The sequence below is a fragment of the Mustelus asterias genome, chromosome 11 (genome assembly GCF_964213995.1).
Source record: "Mustelus asterias chromosome 11, sMusAst1.hap1.1, whole genome shotgun sequence".
In the NCBI taxonomy this organism is placed as follows: Eukaryota; Metazoa; Chordata; class Chondrichthyes; order Carcharhiniformes; family Triakidae; genus Mustelus; species Mustelus asterias.
Genome location: NC_135811.1, coordinates 106,473,972 through 106,495,604, shown reverse-complemented (window position 1 = coordinate 106,495,604; position 21,633 = coordinate 106,473,972). Strand labels below are relative to the sequence as shown.

General features: G+C 44.5%; 1 protein-coding gene across 2 annotated transcripts in view; it reads right to left on the bottom strand.

Moving 5' to 3' along the window:
• The window catches only part of npepps (aminopeptidase puromycin sensitive), a 202,250-nt gene that overhangs the window by 43,241 nt on the left and 137,376 nt on the right, over nt 1–21,633 (bottom strand). For both annotated transcript variants that reach the window (XM_078224181.1, XM_078224182.1), the window contains exons 15-17: nt 16,774–16,913; nt 8,185–8,319; nt 912–1,131 (exon numbers count right to left, since the gene is read on the bottom strand). In XM_078224181.1, the coding sequence (XP_078080307.1) occupies nt 912–1,131; nt 8,185–8,319; nt 16,774–16,913 (495 nt within the window). The remainder of the gene's footprint in view (nt 1–911; nt 1,132–8,184; nt 8,320–16,773; nt 16,914–21,633) is intronic.

The window sequence follows — 21,633 nt, the reverse complement described above, 5'->3', positions numbered from 1 at the left end:
GCATCAAGACAGGCTAAAAAGATGTGTATTGTCTCCAGACAAGACAGCCAGTGAAACTCTGCAGGTCCACGCAACTGTGGGAGTTACAAATAGTGTGTCCACATCATTCTTTAACAGCACAGGGTCATGAAGGCAGCAGGTTTCTCCATGTGGCACTCCATTATTAACTGAAATGGGACTCATCTTTAGTGGATAAAATAAACATCTTCACTGCCTCAAAGGTTTTTTTTCTAAATTAACTTTCAATGAGGGGGTGATGAGATCTTAAACGTATTTGTAATTGTGGCGATTATTTCTCTGCTGGTTGAACACAAGATGTAGCATCTGTTTTACGGCAAGATCATCTTTGCCAACATTTCCTTCTCTTTCCCATCCATATTTGTTCACCCACCTAAACCAGACCCATTAAGTCAGAATACCGTACTTTCTGCAGCTATAGCATCAAGACGAGCCAAGATCCTCATCTTTGGCTGCTGCACTCCAGTACAAGTTCTTAACTTGAAAACTATTAGACTCTTTGACATTACTTCCCTACATTATATGGTGCACAATCCTAATCCCTCGTACATGCAAACCATGCCAAGACAGGTTTTCTCCAACCAGAAAGATTGAGACTCCAGACTTTTCACAATCATTCCGATCTGGTTGGAGACAATATTCAAGATGGACATGAAAGTTTATTTTTCCCCACTGCTTCTCCAATGACCCTGACAAAACAGGGGAAGGAAGCGATTGGTATCGCACGGGACTCCATACCAGGCACTCAAGACAGAAAGTGACTCCAACTTGTAATTTGAAGATGTGCTTTCTAATTTAGATTCAGTTTAAACAGGATGAATAACAACCACAGAGGGGGATGGTTGCTTTAAAAGTGGAGATCACTTTTAAATCATTAAGGTTTAAAATCATACCTTCGTTGTGTTTTGGGTCCCAGCCAAGCTTCTGCCCAATGTGCAAGAACAGGTCAACAATGAATTCCTGCATTTCTTCATGAAAATCTGTGTGGTACAATAAGGTAGAAAGAGTCCCCAGATTGCAGCTTAAATCACTCCACACTGTGTAATTTGGCTCATTCACAAAAGCCTCCATGACTTTCAAAACTTCCACTGTGCCGATAATGCCAGCTCGAGCCTGCAAAACACATAAAAAAGGACACCTCACCAGATCATCCATTAAAACCAAAACTCTGACCAGCTGGCTGATGGCCATCTATTTTTGGAACATAGGATGCCGTTGGAAAATGCTTCAGGTTGAATAGTTACACTTCCCAGGAACTCATTGAAAACAAATTTGTATTTACAAGATGTGGAGATGCTGGCATTGGACCAGGGTGGGTACAATAATAAGTCTCACAACACCAGGTTGAAGTCCAACAGGTTTATTTGATATCACGAGCTTTCGGAGCGCTGCTCCTTCATCAGCTCGTGATATCAAATAAACCTGTTGGACTTTAACCTAGTGTTGTGAGACTTCTTATTGCCTTTACAAAAAAATCATCAAAAAGTTTTCAACACAATGGGCAAGATTTTAACTCACTCCAAACCCACTCACTTACACAGATAAGACTCACTGTGTCCAATAACAATGATCACATACATCATTTTCTCAAGTACAAGTGTGATAGGAATTTGTATTTGGTCCATCATTTGTGCATGCCCTCCTATCAGACCATATGTCCAAAAATCCCACATCCTATTCTGAAGCACAAACTTACAGCTAATTAAATTCCTCCCTATTGTGCTACAATAACAGTATAACATTTGCATTGCGCCTTTCACATCCTTCAGATATCCCAAAACACAACAGCTAATGACCATGCAGGAACAGTAGCTTTAAATTTTAGATGTCAGACATGGTTCAGTAGGTGTGACACTCAAGTTAGAGGGTTGTTGGTTCAAATCCCCTTCCAAAAGTCCTGAGCACATAATTTAAGCTGGCACTTTAGCACAGCTCCGAAGGAGTGCTACACTGCCAGTGATGCCATTTTTTTTAGCAGAAAATACTCTGCGTCATGGTACCCTGACCAATATTTGGCTCTCAACCAACATCACAAAACACAGATTATTTACTGACTTGTTTCATTGTGTTGAAGACGCTGTGTAGATAAAAGCTGTTGTTGGATATTGGTATACAGAGTAAGATTTCAAAATTTGTTCACGATACCAAGTTGAGTGGCAAACAGTGGCTATGATACGAATCGACTATAACAGCACACACATAGGTTAGCAGAATGGGCAGACAAGTAGCAGATGGAATTGTGAAGTGATGTATTTTGGCAGAAATGATAGGAAGAGACAATGCAGACTTAATGGCACAGATAGAGGGACCTGATGGGCATGTGCCTTGATTTTTGAAGGTCGTAGGACACACAGAATAGTTAGGAAAGCAGAGGGGATTTTGAGCTTCATGAAGAAAGGCACAGAGTTCAAAAGCAAGGGAGCGAGATGCTCAACCTTTATAAAGCTCTAGTTAGGCAATGACTACAGTATTGCGTTCTGTCTGGTCATTACACTTTAAGAAGGATGTGAATGTCTTTGAGAGGATGCAGAGGGATTTACCAGAATGATTCTAGCAATGTGGGTTTTAGCTACAAAGTTACATCGGAGAAGTTTGGGATTGTTATCGTTGGAACAAAAGTGATTGAGAGGAGCTTTGAAAGAGAAGTGCAATATTATGACAGGTTTGAATAAGCAGACAAGGGAAATTTGTTCCTATTGGTTGATGTTACAAGGATTGGGGATACATATTTAAGATTTTGGGCAAGAATGAGAGAAATAACTTTTATTCTGCGGCAAGTGGTAATGACCTGGAATCCACAAGATTACCTGAAACAGAGACAATCAGAAATTTCAAAACGAAACTGGACGAACACTTGGGGGAAATAAACTTGAAGTGCTACAAGGGAATGGGACAGGCTGCTTTAGATTATTTATTAGTGTCACAAATAGGCTTACATTAACACTGCAATCAACATACTGTGAAAATCCCCTAGTCACCATACTCTGATGCCTGTTCGGGTACACCGAGGGAGAATTTAGCACGGCCAATGCACCCTAACCAGCACATCTTTCAGACTGTGGGAGGAAACTGGAGCACCCGGAGGAAACCCACACAGACACGGGGAGAACGTGCAGACTCCACACAGACAGTGACCCAAGCCGGCAATCGAACCCGAGTCCCTGGCGCTGTGAGGCAGCAGTGCTAACCACTGTGCCACCGTGCCGCCAGCATAGGATCAAGGGGTCAAATGTCCTCTGTCTGTGCTGTAAATGTCAATGAGTCTAATTTATTTCATTGATGCACCAAACAAATTGGCTATCTAGTTTCCAACAATTTAAAAGTGTTTCATTGGTTGTAAAACACTGTGGAATGTCCTGATGTTATAAAAGGTGCTAAATAAAAAATCTTTTTACTCTGTTCTTTTTTTCCAAGCTAAAAATAGGTGATTTCACATTCCTTGGCATTGAACTCTCCTTGTTGCCTAATTGCCTGCCCTCAAACCTCTATCGAATTTGCCAATGCACAATTTGGCATTAGCAACTTTTATGGAAATAAGGGGCAAAATTCTCTTCCACTGGTTGGAGTCATACTTAGCTTGAAGGAAGATGGTAGTGGTTGCTAGAAGTCAATCATCTCTGCCACACTGCTGCAGGAGATTCGCAGGGTAGTGTCCTGGACCTAACTATCTTCAGTTGCTTCATCAATAATGCGGCACGGTAGCACAGTGGTTAGCACTGCTGCTTCACAGCTCCAGGGTCCTGGGTTCGATTCCCGGCTCGGGTCACTGTCTGTGTGGAGTTTGCACATTCTCCTCGTGTCTGCGTGGGTTTCCCCCGGGTGCTCCGGTTTCCTCCCACAGTCCAAAGATGTGCGGGTTAGGTTGATTGGCCAGGTTAAAATTGTCCCTGAGATGCGCAGGTTAGAGGGATTAGCGGGTAAATATGTGGGGGTAGGGCCTGGGTGGGATTGTGGTCGGTGCAGACTCGATGGGCCGAATGGCCTCCTTCTGCACTGTAGGGTTTCTATGATTTCTATGAATAATCTTCCCTCCATCATAAGACCAGAAGTGGTGATGTTTACTGATGATTGTACAATGTTCTGCACCATTCACAACTCCTCAGATACTGAAGCAATCCATTTCCATATGCATCAAGACCTGGACAATATTTAGGCTTGAGCTAGTAACCGACATGTAATATTTACACCGCACAAGTGCCAGGCAATGACCATCACCAACAAGAGCGAATCAAATCATCTCCCTCAGTAGCATTACCATCACCAACATCCTGAGAGTCACCACTGACTAGAAGCTGAACTTTTATATGGCCCAGCCATACTGTGGCTACTAGAGTAGGTCAGAGCCTGGGAATTCTGCGATGAACAAGTCACCCCCTGACTCCACAAAGCCAAGTCACGAGCATGAGAATACACTCCACTTGCCTGGATGGATGCAGTTCCAACAACACTCAAAAAAACACAACACCAACCAGGACAAAGCAGACCACTTAACTGGCACCCAATCCACCAGCAATGCACAGTGGCAGCAGTGCATGCTATATACAAAATGCACTGCAGCAACTTGCCAGAGATCCTTCAACAACACTTTCCAAGCCCGTAACCGCTACACCTGGAAGGACAAGGGAGCAGCTGCATGGAATACCAGCAAGCCCCCCCTTCAAGACGCACATCATTCTGACTTCTAACAGACAGACAGTCTTAACTATATCATTGATCCTTCACAGTTACCGGATCAAAATCCTGGAACATCCCCCCCTAACAGCATGTGGGTGTATCTGTACCAGATGGTCTGCAGCAGTTCAAGACCGCGTAGCTCACCATTACTTTCTCAAGAGCGATTAGAGATGGGCAATAGATGCTGGCATTGCCAGCATCACCCACATCCCATGAAAGGTTAAAAAAATGCTGCTCATCTTATCACCCAAATAATTTGTATGCAGCAAAGGTTTAGCAGGTGCAGGCCATTCCACGCAATTGAACAGAATACATGTAGTCATCATACATACTTCAAAAAATGTCTGAAATTAATAAAGACACTCCACGTAGGAACAGAGCCCAACAGCTGATGGCTCACATAAAAATGGGGAACAAAGCACAAGAATGATCCGGGATTAATATAAAAACAGCTGCTGCTATGTGTTAACTATTTCTCATTGATTATTCTAATTACAAAGGCAACATTTCAACAATTTTGTTGCTTCAGATGTAGCGGATAGGCAATTTCCTTGGAATATCAATTAGAAGTTTTCTGAAAATATAAATTTCACCCTCTACAAGCTTCTCCTAAAATAGACCAGCAACTCCTTTCTCTTGCATCCCAATGCTGCTCAGAGACGTGCAAGGACAGACCAAAGTGACTTAACCGCAGAATTTCTCACCTCTGTGACCACTTGGGGCCTCCCACAACCGACAGAATTATGATGGGGACCTCAGTGGAAGAACACTGTGGCAGAGCAGACAGCCAACATGCTTTATCACCAGGGCTACCCATAGCATTTTATTGCCTTTCTTTGCGTTGCAGCCTAATGCCTGGCACTCATTACATGAATTTGCTTCACATCCAGATTGCGAACGCTGCGACATTCATTTGGAGGTGTGCCAGCAGGCAGAGTTGCTACTTGGTTAACCGCCCAATTATCTCACAAACAACTCATCAGTATGCTCATCACAAGACAGCAATTTAAAGCATCTTTTACACAAGTGAAATAATCATGTGATTCAAGTACACCAAAGTCTTGGAATAACAACATATCTCTCCATTTTAAACTGGATAGCAGTTTCAGATTCAAGTAACAGGAATGTCAAACAGACAGATTCACCTTGTCAGCAGGCAGAGGGGGAAGGTGTACAAAGGGGATGGGCTCATTGCCATGACAGATGTCAGTCTGGAGATTTAAGTACTTGTCCACTTGATCAAGGACACCTCTGTTCATGCATAATACAGCTGTGCAAAATGCAGAGAAAGACTGCCTTCAGTCTCCTTGAAAAGTACACCTTGGGTGCAACTTTTATTTATATGACACTTTAAACTGAGAAAAATCTCAAGGCACTTAGAGGGTAAGGAGAAAAATCTATAGAAGGCATGACAAAAGGGGGTCAAAAAGCACTGCCAGAGAAGTAGTTTTTAAGCAGGGAGTTGTATTTTAGGATTTTTTTGACTATTGGTCCAGAGAGGGTTTGTGAATTAATAATATTGAAGTGTTTAAATTAAATCGCGTCTACAAGTGGTTAATGTCTATTTCTCAAATGTGGTTAAAGAGTTGTGCAGTCAAGCTGAGTCAGAGGAAAGAGCACAATTTGTTTATCTTACACCAGCTAGACCAAAAGACTAGAAGATAAAAGTCTAGCTAGCCCAGACATGAGGTAGTGTGGCACAGTTGATTCTGTTTATGTATAAAAGATGAAGTAAAGTTCAGCAAGATGAGATTCAATGGCAACTTTTAGTCTATACATAATGATTGTAAACTGAAGCAGTTTAATGATTCATATGTGGCTTTGCTTCACTCATCTGTTATTAATTCATTGACTGGAAGATTAGAGAGATACACGTGCATGCTTAAAGGTAACACAGTTCAGGTCACAACCCTAGATTACATTATCTTACAGTTAGATATTGGGACAGTATGTTATACTTCCAAGTGCAAAATGCTGGATTGCTTGGCAGTACAACCAATATTGTACCCAAGAGAATAAGGAATGCAGATCTAAAAGGGAAGCGGAGGGATTTGGCGGGAAAAATTTCAGAATTCCGCTTTATAAAGAGGAAGCAACTTCATGCAGATTTTTCCTGTGTTCTTCCGAGAGAAGGAAAAACTAACTTTGCAACATCTGCAACTTCTAAAGTACTCTCAAGAAACCATGCGTTTCTCCAGAGTGAATTTCGGAACCCAAGAGGAACATTAAACCTGTGAATGCATTGACTGGAGAGACCTCACTTATTATACTGTGTAAACGCAATTTGATTCGCAACATGTAGCTCAAAAATCTTAATCAAGTGATCCTTTTGAAAAGCATAATTACAGTAGGTGATGGCTAACGTAGACTCTTACTCTGCCACTTTATTTTGATAAATTATAACTATAGGTTAAATTTCTGAGAACTCTGGTAAACTCACAGTATTAGTATTACAATCATTAACCTTATACTGCAGATGCTACTATTCAACGACATGCGGCTGATATTTTCCCAGCCTGTTAGCGAATGAGCTGGCAATATAGCGGGAAAAGACATCAGATGGGGAACCAGATGTCTTCCTGCCACCATGGCATAATAACAGTGTGGTAAACCCAGCGGTATGGCCACCCACTGGACAGCCAATTGAGCTACCTAGGTGGCCAATTAAAGGCTACTTCCCAGGCATTTTTCCTGCCTCAGGAGGCCTCAGCACAATGTGATGAGGAAATCGTGTAAATCCTGGCAACCTCCAAGCAGGCCATTTGTGACGAAGGTGGGGGTGGTGGGGCTATCCTTGATGGAAGATAACCCACGGAGGGCACCAATACCATCAAAAACCTTGATCTTTGAGTCCTGCTTGGCCCGATTTCACCAAAGACATCCATTCAACTTCCTTCCTCCAAGGCCTGCAGTGGCCACCACTTTAGAAGCATTATTGAGGCTGAACTATCAGACCCCTGATTGGGCAGTGGTCTGTCAACTGGCCACCACTGGCAAAATGTCACCCCAGGGGCCTGCCAACCACTGAAGTGTTGCATCCTCAATTTCCATGGAAAAATCCAACCCCTGGAGGAGACCCCAAACATAACATCACCGCCAAACAGGAACAATATAACCCACAGAAAGCCATGCCAGATAAAATAACACAGTGGAGTAAATTGAAGCAAACAGTTCAATCCAGACTAATTATAAATGACTTCAGTTTACTTAAAATTCAGTATTTGAACCTGTGACACACTCCAGCATCTATTCTCTATATAGAAAGAACGTGAATCACGTGGATGATTTATGTTAATTTGAATTTGCTTGACTTTTTCCAGAAGCAAATTTAACTTGGACCACAAAATGTCTTATTTGCGTTATACACTTGGATTTCTGCAAGAATTGAAATGTTTCAAAAGTGCAGCTCGATTCAAGCACATTTTCAATAACATAAGCAACACACGCTACACACCATCTACTTGGATATTTCCCCACTCCTTCCCCACTTACCAGTGAAAACAAGTCATTCTGAAGCCCTAGCCGGTCGACAGGAGGGAGTGCAAGGTTCCGGATACTGGGTAGTAAACTCTCCAGCATCGTTGGACTGTACTGAATGCGGCAGAATCCCACTGTTCCTGGGTTTAACTAAAGTTTAAACAAAAGTAAAGAAGAAGAATGATTCATGCACATACATGTAGAGATCCTAATGTGCATATCTTTACCTGTCTAGAATAACCATTCCCCCATGTCCTTTTAAAGATGGTAGTTCATTGCATTAGATACATTTACCATACGCGTACCAGGGCAGGCAGAAACCTAGTAAACATGTGCACTGTTAGGACTGTTTCCTTGTCAAAGTCAACCCAATTGAATCACTAACACGACATTAAAAGCTGCAAAGAATCAGCTTAGTTAGTTTCAGTGCTCTGAACATGTTTATCAATGTTTTAGCACAGCCCTCAAGTTTGATAAGACTTATCCAATCAATCAACTTAAAAATAACTCTGAGGGATAGAACATTTTTCGGAATTCCTGCTATATGGAACAAATAAGCACGCTCAGGTACAAACCAAGGAGTTCAGATGAAAACCACACCAGGTTGTTCTCATGTACCTTTTGCTGTCAGGCTTAGAGTATCAATGACACAGGCCTCAGATGAGGTGCCTATCCATCTGCAATCAGCTATTGCATGAACTTAATCACTCCAGGAGAGAGAGCAATACCGTCATGTGGTAAAGGGGGAAATAATTTTTTTTTACATCATAAATTCTTCATACGCAGAACAGTCTCATTTTAATCCCAGTGTGAATGGGAAAGCCTGATCCTAAAAACTGATTCCAAAGACTCATCCATGTCAAATCTTATTTTTTTTAAATCACAAAGGCAGTATGAATTAAACAGTTCAGTTACAGTTTTATCCCCATTCTTTAAACAGAGGTATGGACATTACAGGATTTTAAATAGGTCAGATGGCCATCAGGATCAGAACCATTATCAAGGTAGTCAGACCATTATTAAGAAACATGTGCTCCTCGGTGGCACAGTCGTGAGAACTGCTATCTCACAGCACCAGGGACCTGGGTTCAATTCTGGCTTTGGGTGACTGTGTGGAGTTTACACGTTCTCCCTGTGTCTGCATGGATTTCCTCTAGGTGCTCCGATTTCCTCCCACAGTCCAAAGATGTGCAGATTAGGTGGATTGGCTACGCCAAACTGCCCTTTAGTGTCCAAAGACATGTAGGTTAGGGGGATTAGCTATGGTAAATGCGCAGCTTTATGGAGATAGGGCAGAGGATGGGCCTGGGTAAGATCCTTTTCCAGAGAGTTCGTGCAGACTCATTGGGCCAAATGGCCTTGTTCTGCACTATAGAGATTCTATGGTGGTGACCCCTTTCAAGCCATCAGTTTCCCTCACTCCTCCAGTTAAAAAACAGGAATATATTCAAAATTTCCTGGTTTAACTGATTATCAACACCCAGAGGGAAGTTCATGCATTGTTTGGTCTACAAAACAGTGGACTGGTGCAGCAACCATTTTGGAAACCACGCAATGCAAACCATTGTCTCCTGGACTGTAATGATCTCGCTGAGGCCAGTCTTCTGTCCCTTTATTTACCATGTGCGTAATGTGCTGTTCGGCTGCTATAGTCAAGCCCCAGAGTCCTTAGAATGCCTGCCTGAATGGAGGCAGCTGGTTTTAAATCCCCACTGCTCCTTCCCTATTGGGTGAGCTCATACTCTACGAGATCCATGGGGAGATGTGTTGACGACCCCCTGTGGCCACTATAATATACCTCCCCCCGCATATCCATTTCTTCCCCAACAATCCCGCCATGGGATGGCCTTTCCTACTTGGCGATTGGCCTGGGATCGTTTGGAGGCACGACTGGATCCGGAGAGGGGGGTGTGTGGGTGAGAAGTGGATTGGAGACCTTAATTTCCGAAGGGACTGTCTTAAAGCTACTGAGACTGGTTCTTCCTGAGGTCTTGCTTCAGTTGGGGGGGCCGGTCTCTTCCACTTCTGGAATCAGTGTCCTCATCACCCGGAGGGACACGCATGGGGTTGACTTCTAGTCATGGCTCGATGCTGGCAGTAATTGTCCCCATGGCTGGTAATGAGACCTGCACTGGCACAGGGTAGCTACTCCGAGATGGTCCAGGTGCTTCTTGACCATTTTGCCCTGCACTTGGACCTTACAAGACACAGGCCCCGTTTTTTCCATTATGATCCTGGGGTCCCAACTGCGACCGTCCCCAAAGTTCCTCACGTGGACCGGGTCGCCAGTTTTGACCATTCTTTCTGTCCTTGCAGAATCATAGTTCTTCTTTTGGTTGTCTTGTTGGGACTCCACCCTCCCCACCAAGTTTGGGAACCAGTAGGCTTAATCTTGTGCAAAGCAGCCATCCCATTAAGAATTCTGCTGGGGCTATTCTTGTCGTTGTGTGATGGTAGTCCTATAGTTGAATAAAAATCAAGCTAGTTTGGTCTTTATGGATGCTGCGGGTTGCTTCTTAATGCCAAGTTTAAAAGTCTCAACTGTCCGTTCAGCCAATCCATTTGATGACGGGTGAGTGGGTGCTGTCCTAATGTGTTTGATTCCACTGGGAAGTATCAAGGTCTGAAACTTTATTTGATTTATTATTGTCCCCCGTGGTCATCATAACCAGGACCTAGCCAGTTTCCCCTCAGAATAACTGATTAACACCTCAATTGTGCACACAATACCTTGCACATGTGAGATGCCTTTATATTTTATTGAAGGTTTTTATTCCAGACTGGACAGATTTCCTAATAATGGACTGCTGATTCATGTGCAAATATGCATTATTTGAGTAGGCATAAAAACATCTACAGATGTGAACAAGTACAGCATTCAATAATATAAGCAAGGAGCAAAAGGCAAGGGCATTCAGGGTAAAGGTAGACAAGCCCCCCCCCCACCCCAAGTATAAGCAAGGTAGTTCCATGAGCTCAAAGGAGTACACTCAAGAAGTCAGATTAATGAGCTGAATTGAACCAGTGATTGGAGTACGATAGACAGCAGAGGATTTTGATTCTAAAAGATTTGCACTACTTATGCGGCATTGTCACTTCAAAGTGTGTGCAGACCACAACAGCTGAGAATTATCCATGTAACTAATTGCTCCCTGATCTCTTATATAGTTAAAATAGAGGATACAAAAAGATTCCAATAATAGCTGTAAATCAGGAGGTGGAAGGTAGTGAGGAACTTGGTAAAATTATAATCACTAGGGAAGCGGTACTGAGTGGACAGGTGGAGCTGCGGGCTGACAAGTCTCCAGATTCTGATGGACTTCATCCTAGGGTCTTAACCGAGGTTGCTAATGAGGTTGATATGTCGATGTTAATTTTCCAAAATTTCCTAGATTCTGAAAAGGTTCCATCAGACTGGGAATTAGCAAACATAACCCCTCTATTCAAACTATAGGCCAGTTTAGCTTGATGTCTGCTGTGGGGAAGTTACTAGAATCAATCATAGAGGAGGATGCAGCAGTGTGTCACTTTGAAAAACCATGATAATCAGGAAGAGTCAGCATGGTTTTGTGAAAGGAATATCATGCTTAACCAATTATTTGGAGTTAACTGAAGGAGTCACATGTATTGTGAATATAAGGGAATCTGTAGACATACTGTACTTGGATTTCCAGAAGGCATTTGATAATGTGGCACATCAAAGGTTATTGTGCAAAACTCAGTGCAGGGGATAACATATTAGCATTCAAAGAAGATCGTTTGGCTGACAGAAAATGAAGAAGTTTGCACATTTGGGTTCTTTTCTGATTGGCAGGATATGATGAGTGGAGTTTTGCAGCGGTCTGTGATGGGGCCTCAGCTTTCTAAAATTGGGCATTGAACCTTGGGCTGTGTGGAGTTTGCACGTTCTCTCCCTGGCTCCGTGGGTTTCCTCCAGGTGCTCCAGTCTCCTCCCAAAGTCCAAAGGTGTATGGGTTAGGTGGATCAGCCATGGTAAATGCGCGGGGTTATGGGGACTGGGCCAGGGTGGCATACTCTTTCAGAGAGTTGGTGGAAACTCGAAGGGCCGAATGGCCTCTTTCTGCACTGTGGGATTCTATCCCAATGATGCATGAGAGAAGCAAAGGCATTGTCATGGAATTTGCAGATGACACAAAGACAGGTAGGAAACTATGTTGTGAACAGTACATAAGGAATTTGCAGATAGAGGGGTAGGTTGATGGAGTGTAATGTGGGATTCACGTTACGCAAAGGGATCAAAAGTTATCAGGAGTAGATGGAAACGTGGAATGCAAAAGAAAAACAGATCAGCCATGATCTTTTTGAATGGTGGTGCAGGTTCGAGGGGCTGAATGGCCTCCTGCTCCTAATTCATATGGTTGTATGTATATTCGTAAAGAGTTTTAATTGCACCTTAAAAATGGGACTTTAGACTGTTGCTAGATCTTTAACAATTACAGCTGGGACTGAGTTTAGTGATGTTGCAAGATAGGTGATATCGCAATATATTCAACCCTAAATTTATAATGAAAATGGATATGAACTCACTATAAGGATGTGGAAGCACTGTAAAGAGTGCAGAGGAGATTTACCAGGATGCTGTGCGGTTTGGAGGGTAGGTCTTATGAGGAAAGGTTGAGGGAGCGAGGGCTGTTCTCTCTGGAGCGGAGGAGGCTGAGGGGAGATTTAATAGAGGTTTATAAAATGATGAAGGGGATAGGTAGAGTGAACGTTCAAAGACTATTTCCTCGGGTGGATGGAGCTATTAGGGGATTGGGCGGGGATCCTGGATTCAGGATTCAATCCTGGACCGGGGAGCGGCGCGGGCTTGGAGGGCCGAAGGGCCTGTTCCTGTGCTGTATTGTTCTTTGTTCTTTGTTCTTTATTACAAGGGGGCATAACTATAGGGTTCGTGGTGGGAGATATAGGAAGGATATCAGAGGTAGGTTCTTTACTCAGAGAGTGGTTGGGGTGTGGAATGGACTGCCTGCAGTGATAGTGGAGTCAGACACTTTAGGAACATTTAAGCGGTTATTGGATAGGCACATGGAGCACACCAGGATGATAGGGAGTGGGATAGCTTGATCTTGGTTTCAGATAAAGCTCGGCACAACATCGTGGGCCGAAAGGCCTGTTCTGTGCTGTACTGTTCTATGTTCTTAACTCTTGATACGTGTGGTTAAGTCTAATGTCTCTGTATTACCAACAATCAAATGATTAAGTATTCCGATGTATTAGTGCCCAATTTTAAGATAAATGTCTTAATCGTGCTTCCTCTTATTAATGTAATCACACAACCTTCATTATACCAGTGAGATAATAAACCACTGAATAACGTTGTTCCTTTCCTTGTATGTGAATATTACCAAGTCTATTGGTTCGACATTTCACCAAATTTCATCCAGCTAAATTGTATATTATGGCTATCGCCAAATATGTGAAACAAAGTTGCCTAAAATACATTGATATTAAAAACTTGACTTTCTGGATATAGAATGGGCTGAAGCTATACAACGTTGTTTTGAAAAATGTCCATTTAGCAGTAGAGCTAGTGGAGCAGGTTCAAAGAGTAGAGCAGCATCTATCCATTTGCCTTGCTGCTTTAAGAATTCAAGCATTGTGTTCCCAGATACAAGAATATAAGTTTTTTTTGAAAGATTTTATTTATTAGTGTCACAAGTAGACTTACATTAACACTGCAATGAAGGTACTGTGAAAGTCCCCTAGTCGCCACACTCCGGCGCCCATTTGGGTGCACTGAGGAGGAATTTAGCATGGCCAATGCATATAACCAGCACGTCTTTCGGACTGTGGGAGGAAACCCACGCATACACAGAGGAGAATGTGCAGACTCCGCACAGACAGTGACCCAAGCCGGAATCAAACTGGGTCCCTGGCGCTGTGAGGCAGCAGTGCTAACCCACTGTGCCACGATGCCGCCCCGATAGAAAGAAAAAGAGAAAGGTAATACAATAGAGACAGAGAGAAGTGAAAATAGAGCCTGAGACATGGAGAGGAAAAGAGACACAGACAGGAAGGGACAGAGATGAACAGAGAGATAGAGATAATTAATGGAGCCAGGGCGAGAGAACGAACGGGGCGGGGGCCGGGGCGAGCGTGGGGGGCGGAGAGCCGGGGCAGGGGAGCCGAGGCAGGAGAGCCGGGGGGGGGGGGGGGGGGGGGGGGGAGCAAAAAGAGTCAGCGCGGGCTGCGGCAGCCAGGCGGTCAGCGCGGGCTGCGGCAGCCAGGCGGTCAGCGCGGGCTGCGGCAGCCAGGCGGTCAGCGCGGGCTGCGGCAGCCAGGCGGTCAGCGCGGGCTGCGGCAGCCAGGCGGTCAGCGCGGGCTGCGGCAGCCAGGCGGTCAGCGCGGGCTGCGGCAGCCAGGCGGTCAGCGCGGGCTGCGGCAGCCAGGCGGTCAGCGCGGGCTGCGGCAGCCAGGCGGTCAGCGCGGGCTGCGGCAGCCAGGCGGTCAGCGCGGGCTGCGGCAGCCAGGCGGTCAGCGCGGGCTGCGGCAGCCAGGCGGTCAGCGCGGGCTGCGGCAGCCAGGCGGTCAGCGCGGGCTGCGGCAGCCAGGCGGTCAGCGCGGCTGCGGCAGCCAGGCGGTCAGCGCGGGCTGCGGCAGCCAGGCGGTCAGCGCGGGCTGCGGCAGCCAGGCGGTCAGCGCGGGCTGCGGCAGCCAGGCGGTCAGCGCGGGCTGCGGCAGCCAGGCGGTCAGCGGCAGCCAGGCGGTCAGCGCGGGCTGCGGCAGCCAGGGGGTCAGCGCGGGCTGCGGCAGCCAGGCGGTCAGCGCGGGCTGCGGCAGCCAGCGGCAGCCAGGCGGTCAGCGCGGGCTGCGGCAGCCAGGCGGTCAGCGCGGGCTGCGGCAGCCAGGCGGTCAGCGCGGGCTGCGGCAGCCAGGCGGTCAGCGCGGGCTGCGGCAGCCAGGCGGTCAGCGGCAGCCAGGCGGTCAGCGCTGGCTGCGGCAGCCAGGCGGTCAGCGCGGGCTGCGGCAGCCAGGCGGTCAGCGCGGGCTGCGGCAGCCAGGCGGTCAGCGCGGGCTGCGGCAGCCAGGCGGTCAGCGCGGGCTGCGGCAGCCAGGCGGTCAGCGCGGGCTGCGGCAGCCAGGCGGTCAGCGCGGGCTGCGGCAGCCAGGCGGTCAGCGCGGGCTGCGGCAGCCAGGCGGTCAGCGCGGGCTGCGGCAGCCAGGCGGTCAGCGGCAGCCAGGCGGTCAGCGCTGGCTGCGGCAGCCAGGCGGTCAGCGCGGGCTGCGGCAGCCAGGGGGTCAGCGCGGGCTCCAGAGCTGCAGGAGTTGGTATGCCTGTAAGGGGCATGGGTAACTCTAGCTTCAAGGGAGAGGAGGCACAGACAGAGAGATGGGCAATGATTCAGAGAGAGAGAGAGAGAGAGAGAGTGAGAAAAGCAGTGATATAGACAGAAAGATGGAGACAGGCACATAAATGAAGAGGTGAAGATTATCTCTCAGAAACAAAGAGGTACAGATTAGCAGGATTAAAATCCAAAGCCTATTTGATATAAATGAATGGAACTTATTTCATGCTTTCGAATTTTGCAGCATTAGTTTAAAATGCAGCATCGGAAGCAAACTACAACACTGCAAGCAGAATGCAAGCATTGAAAGCATTTGGCAAATATGAAGGTCAATTACTGAATTTACACGGTCTAAAATAAGCAACACTTGAAATTCCATAATCAAATCCAATGGGGAAGTCGGCACTGAATGTCCATTTTAAGCACCGTCATGCGCTTCCTCCAGCAGTGCAATTTCTTACCCATTATGTTCACTTACTTCCCTTCAGGTTTTTGAAGGTTATGTATAATTTCTTGGTCTGGAAAGGTAACAATTAGATGACACCCGAGTGAATGGGCTCTTCACGAATGCAACTTGAAGAGACTCTGCTACAGAAGGGTCCAAATTTCAATCCTGTATCACAATTTTCACCAGAAAATAAATTTCAAAATAAAACAAGTGGCGATAAGTCACCAATTCAAGAAGCCAGAATCTGAATCCCACTTTGTGAGAGTTGTATCTTTTTGTTAAACTAGAAGGGGGACAAGAATATACTGAAAGTTCCCCTCTTTTTGAAAAAAAATGTAATTTCTCTCCTGGCCCTGTTTTGGGTGACACTGGACCATACACCTTTACAAAGCTATTCTGAAACTAACACTAAACTGCAATGACTTCCCTTCTGCAGTGCCAAGTCTTCAGTCGGCATGTTTCCCAAACCACCAAAAGAATGAACTAACTGATCAATTGTTAGTGCTCAGAGATACAAACTCAATGAAGCGGCATATTGGGACACCAATGCACTGCACCAAAGAATCACTGTTGCACACGGAATTCCTTGACATTACCAAAATGTCTTCGAATAAAGGCACAATGGTGGAAGTTAGACGCAAAGGCATGGAAGCAAAAAGTATTGTCATTGGGGCTTCTCTTGTGTGCCTGGAAGTCAATTGAAGAGCAATGCTGGCAGAGGCCTTAGGGCAGGTTCCCTGCCTGACTCTTTGCAAGGATCTGAAGAAAGCAGATTAAAAAGTTTATTTAACCAAAAGGTGGAAAAGAATACATACCCTAATCTACTTCTGAAGCTCTCTGGTGACCTACCTTTATCCACTGGTCCGGTTTCACATTCTTCACAGTGATAGTCATCTCTGGCTGGTCCAGTAACACCTTCATATTATCACAGCTTACATCTTCACTGGTGCAGATACTAATAGGGACCATCCAGTGAAGATAGTCACTACCTGGGAAACACAGGAGAGGTGTACTTATACATGAATGGATTTGAGTCATAGAGCCCTGAGAAAATTGACTCAATTTTCCCTCAATAGGCAGAAATGACCTCAATGGGACAGAAAGTACATCACTTAAAAGAATGAATAAAACACAAAGCTTTTAGGATAAATGCACTGACTGGTGTAGGACAAAGTCTGATATACTAGGAAGATACAGATTTGATCAGCAGGCTGTGCTGCTTGTTGATTCAGTTTGCACATAGCTAGCTCCCACAAAAGCATTGTGATAATGACTATATATTCAGTTTTTGTGATGTTAATTAAGAGATAAATGTTGACTATATCACCAGGGAGACCTCACCTGCTCAAGATATTGCCACAGGACCTTTTTTATCTACCAGACAGACGACCTCTGCTTAATGCCTCATCCAAAAGTTAGAACCACTGACAATGAGAGGGTGGCACGGTGGCTGGCACTGCTGCGCCTCAGCACCAGGGACCCGGGTTCAATTCCCGGCTCGGGTCACTGTCTGTGGAATTTGCACATTCTCCCCGTATCTGCGTGGGTTTCCTCCGGGTGCTCCGGTTTCCTCCCACAGTCCAAAGATATGCAGGTTAGGTTGATTGGCCAAGCTCAATTGCCCCTTAATGTCAGGAAGATTAGCAGGGTAGAATATGTGGGGTTATGGGGATAGGGCCTGGGTGGGATTGTTGTCGGTGCAGACTCAATGGGCCGAATGGCCTCTTTCTGCACTGTAGGGATTCTATGATTGTACGATGCTAGATAGATTTTTGATAAACGAGGAGGGTGAAAGGTTAGAGGGAGTAATCAGGAATCTTATAGTGGTTCGGGAAGGACGGGGAAGGGGTAAGAACAGAAGTGTGGGAATTGGGCTGGACACAATTGAAGGCCCTGTCAACCTCAGTGGGGTGGAGGGGGGGGGGGGGGGAAGAGAGAGAGAGAGAAGGGTAGGTGTGCTGTTGTGGAAGGTTGCACCACCAGACCAGGTTTGATGGAGATGGAGAAACTGGTGAAAGGGAATGGCACAGCATATGTAGTTTTTCAATCATTTGGGACCTTTCTAGAATCTACAGAATTTTATAATTGATGAATTCACTACCTCTACAGCCACTTATTTTAAGATCCTATGATGCCTTTTTCAGGTACAGGAGTCATCAGTTTTCTGGTTTGTTTCGTAATTCTCTTGTTTTCCTTTCTTGTTTCCCACTCTCATTCTCTTAGGGACCAGCATTTATTTTTACTAATCACTTCCTTTTTCTTTACTTCTGGAAGCTCTTAATATCTATATTTTTGTTCCTTGCTCAGTCTATTTTCACCCTTTCTTTTTTAAGTCTTCCAATCTTCTGGCCTTCAACTAATATTCAAAACATTTTCTTTGAATTTGAAACCATCCTCAATTTCCTCAGTCATATAGTCACAGGAGAGGTGTACTTCTAAATGAATGGATTTATGGAAAGAGAACAAACAGGGAATATTTGCCAATTTGGCCTGTTGTTGATTCCCAGCATTTTCTGACAAGCCAGCTAACTTCTGAAGAACAGGAGCGGAGCACAAAGCTGCTTAAAAACTGATTCAATCTGAGACAATCTAACAAGAGAGGAACTTTTAACTGCAATCAAGATTGATTCATAAAGCAAAACTTTCTTGAACATTTAACTCTCAATACTTTATGTGCAACTTACGTTTTAAACTTAACTAAAATTGTACATTTAATAAAGCCTTCATAGGATTCACAATCTTGGGGGCGTTTCATCACACGTATCAGCCTAACAACACTTTTGAGCTCTTGTTCTCTGCCAAATGTTTAAGAGGCAATGAGGTACGTGGATCAGGCACAGGCTCTATCAAGTCCTGATCTGAGCTGGGTGGTGCCGGTGCCATAATTCACATCTGCTGATTTAAGAATGATTGATGCGTACAAGTAGCTCATCTGCCGACTGTCTCAGTCAGGAAGCAAAGTTAAAAACAGGATTTAATATAATAAAAACCTTTATTCTTGTTTGTTTGAGTGTAAATTAAACAATGTTGGTTATGTATAGCAAGATGTCTGGCACAAATTGACTTGTCCCCTATGGAAACATTTTCAAAGGTAACTGATTACCAAATTATGATACACCTTTTCATATCCAATAGTTGACAGCCAAAATAACTCATCTCCATGGGTGAAACTTGGTGAAATGTTTATTTTCTGACATGCTCAGCAATTTTTAAAAAGAAAATCCTACACTTAAGAATGACAAATAATAACTAGTTATGTCCATTTCACTCTCTGAATTTTCTCTCATTCCCCTGGAAACGAAATCATGTTCCAAAATAATTCCACGTGTTCCACAACTAGCTCCTCACCTCACAGGTCGTACATTTTCTGTAATCCAGACATTGAGAGCCAGCAGGCTATTTGATCACAGGAGGAATCAAAGCAAAGGCAAATACTGTGCTCGCCAACACCTTACACAGGACAGTGATCACAGGCTGAAATATTTGTTCCTTGTTCACCCGATCGATTGCAGTACCCCTATTACTGTTTCAGCAGAGATCATCTAACTCAGCAAAGACCCAAAAATGGGACCTGGGTAACCACACTATCCTCCACAAAGGCTTTTTTTCCTTTTGATGTTCAGTTAATTGGGAGTGACCTCCTCTGCTTCCACTTTTACCTATCCCGTTATAGCCAGAGAATCTTATTTCTCTTTTCATTTATGCGCTGCTACGGTGGGAAACCCATGAAGGATCTATCCCTGGCTCCTTCTATTTTTCATTTAAACACTGCCTCTTGGCAACATCATCTGAAGACATCATTTTCCACATGAATGCTGATGACACCTAACTCTACCTCGTCACCACCTCTCCTGACCCCTCCCACTGCGTTGGTATTGACAAGACAGCTTGTCCAACTTCCTGTGCTGGAAATTTCCTCCAATTAATCACTAAGAAGCTATTGTCTTCCACCCTCCACAAACTCTTTTCCCAAGCCACCAATTCTAACTCCCTTGCTGGCTACTGTTTGATCTGAACCAGGTTCTTCACAACGTTGATGACCTACTTGACCCTGAACTGAATTTCCAATCTGATATCCTTTCAAATCAATACACCCAGCTGCCACTTCTGTAATATTATTCTTCTCCACTCCTGCCTCAACCTGTCTGCTGTCAAACATTCATCCATGTTTCCTCCAGACTCAACTAATCTAATGCTTTCCTGATCAACTTCTACATTCGGTAAACTCTGAAAGAGTTCATCAAAAACTTTGCTGTCTGTATCCTAACTCACACTGAGTCCCATCCACCAATCACCCACGTTCACTGACTCATAGTGGCTTCAGGTCCACCAACATCTGAATTTAAAAATTCTCATCCACATGTTCTCTCCCCTCCCTATAATCATAAACTCTTCCAGGCCTACAACCCTATTGGAACGCTCCATTCCTCCAACTCTGACATCTCTAGTGTATCCCTCAATTCCTTTACTACTGTCTGGGTGCTAAGCTCTGGATTTCCCCCCACTAAACCTCTCTTTTTACTCAGATTCTCCTTAAAACCTACCTCTTTGACCAAGTGTTTGGTCACCTGCCTCAACCACTCCATGCAGCAGTGTGTTTCTCCTGAAGTTCCTCCTGAATTTTACTGCACTCATTAGTGATTAAACCTCCCCCACAAGTAGAAATACATTCTTTACATCCATCATACTCGATCCTTTTAAACATTTCACTGACCTATCTCACCTGTCTTCTCTTATCTAGAGAAAGCAGCCCATTTATTGGCCACCTCATCCAATTTCTATTACCCCTGATTCTCCCATTTACTCAGGTCCTTTTTCAGTTCCTCCATATATTGGTGTCCTCCACAATTTGCCACTTGCAAGTGCCTGTCCTCAATTATTATTCCCTCTTCAATCTTCCATCCCATATACACTGTCCTCCACCAATTACTGCCGACTTCTCCCATTTATTGATGCCCTTCCGCCTCCCCTGTGACAAAAACTTTCCCAAGCTTGGTTTCAACCTCAGTTTGAATCTACGGCGGTGTTTTAACACGGAGGTAAATTATAACACCAATTTATTAAAAACAAAAATTAGTCGAAGAATATTGCTCATTATAAAAGTCTTTAATTTTTGGTAGAAGTTTACGTATGTTTGTCAGTTTTGGAAATTATAAATTTAAAGTAAAAGTAGTGTAGGTGGCACAATGATTGAGAATCTTGCTTTTTCGACCTTTGAATCATGTTAGGATTCGGTACAAAACTAAACAGAATTCAACACGAAATAGTGTTAAACCCAAAACCTAACTTCAATATCACAAGGATAGCTAGTGTGTGAAATGCAGACTCGTTGAATCAGTTGCTTTCAGTTGGAGTCAAGAAACAGGCACTAAAATCCTTGATGAAGCAGGGTTTGTTTGGATTGAGGGATTGCAAGTTGACACTACATGCTATGCCCTTGTCAAGATTTCTTGACGCTGGGATGTCATGTGAAAATACTGAGCCCCCAAAACTCTAACATTCCAAAAACGTGAGCATAAAACCAGCCAAAATGTTAAATTGCTTTCAGGCAATGTTTGCTTTAGAGACTTAAAAGGACTTTTGCAAGTGCAACCTTTGAGGATCATAGTATCAGAATCAAATCTGCCTTGCAATATTTATTAGAAATCTACAAGCATTATCTTTATAGAAGGTCTATGAAAAGGGAAAGTTCATATTCTGAAAGTTGAG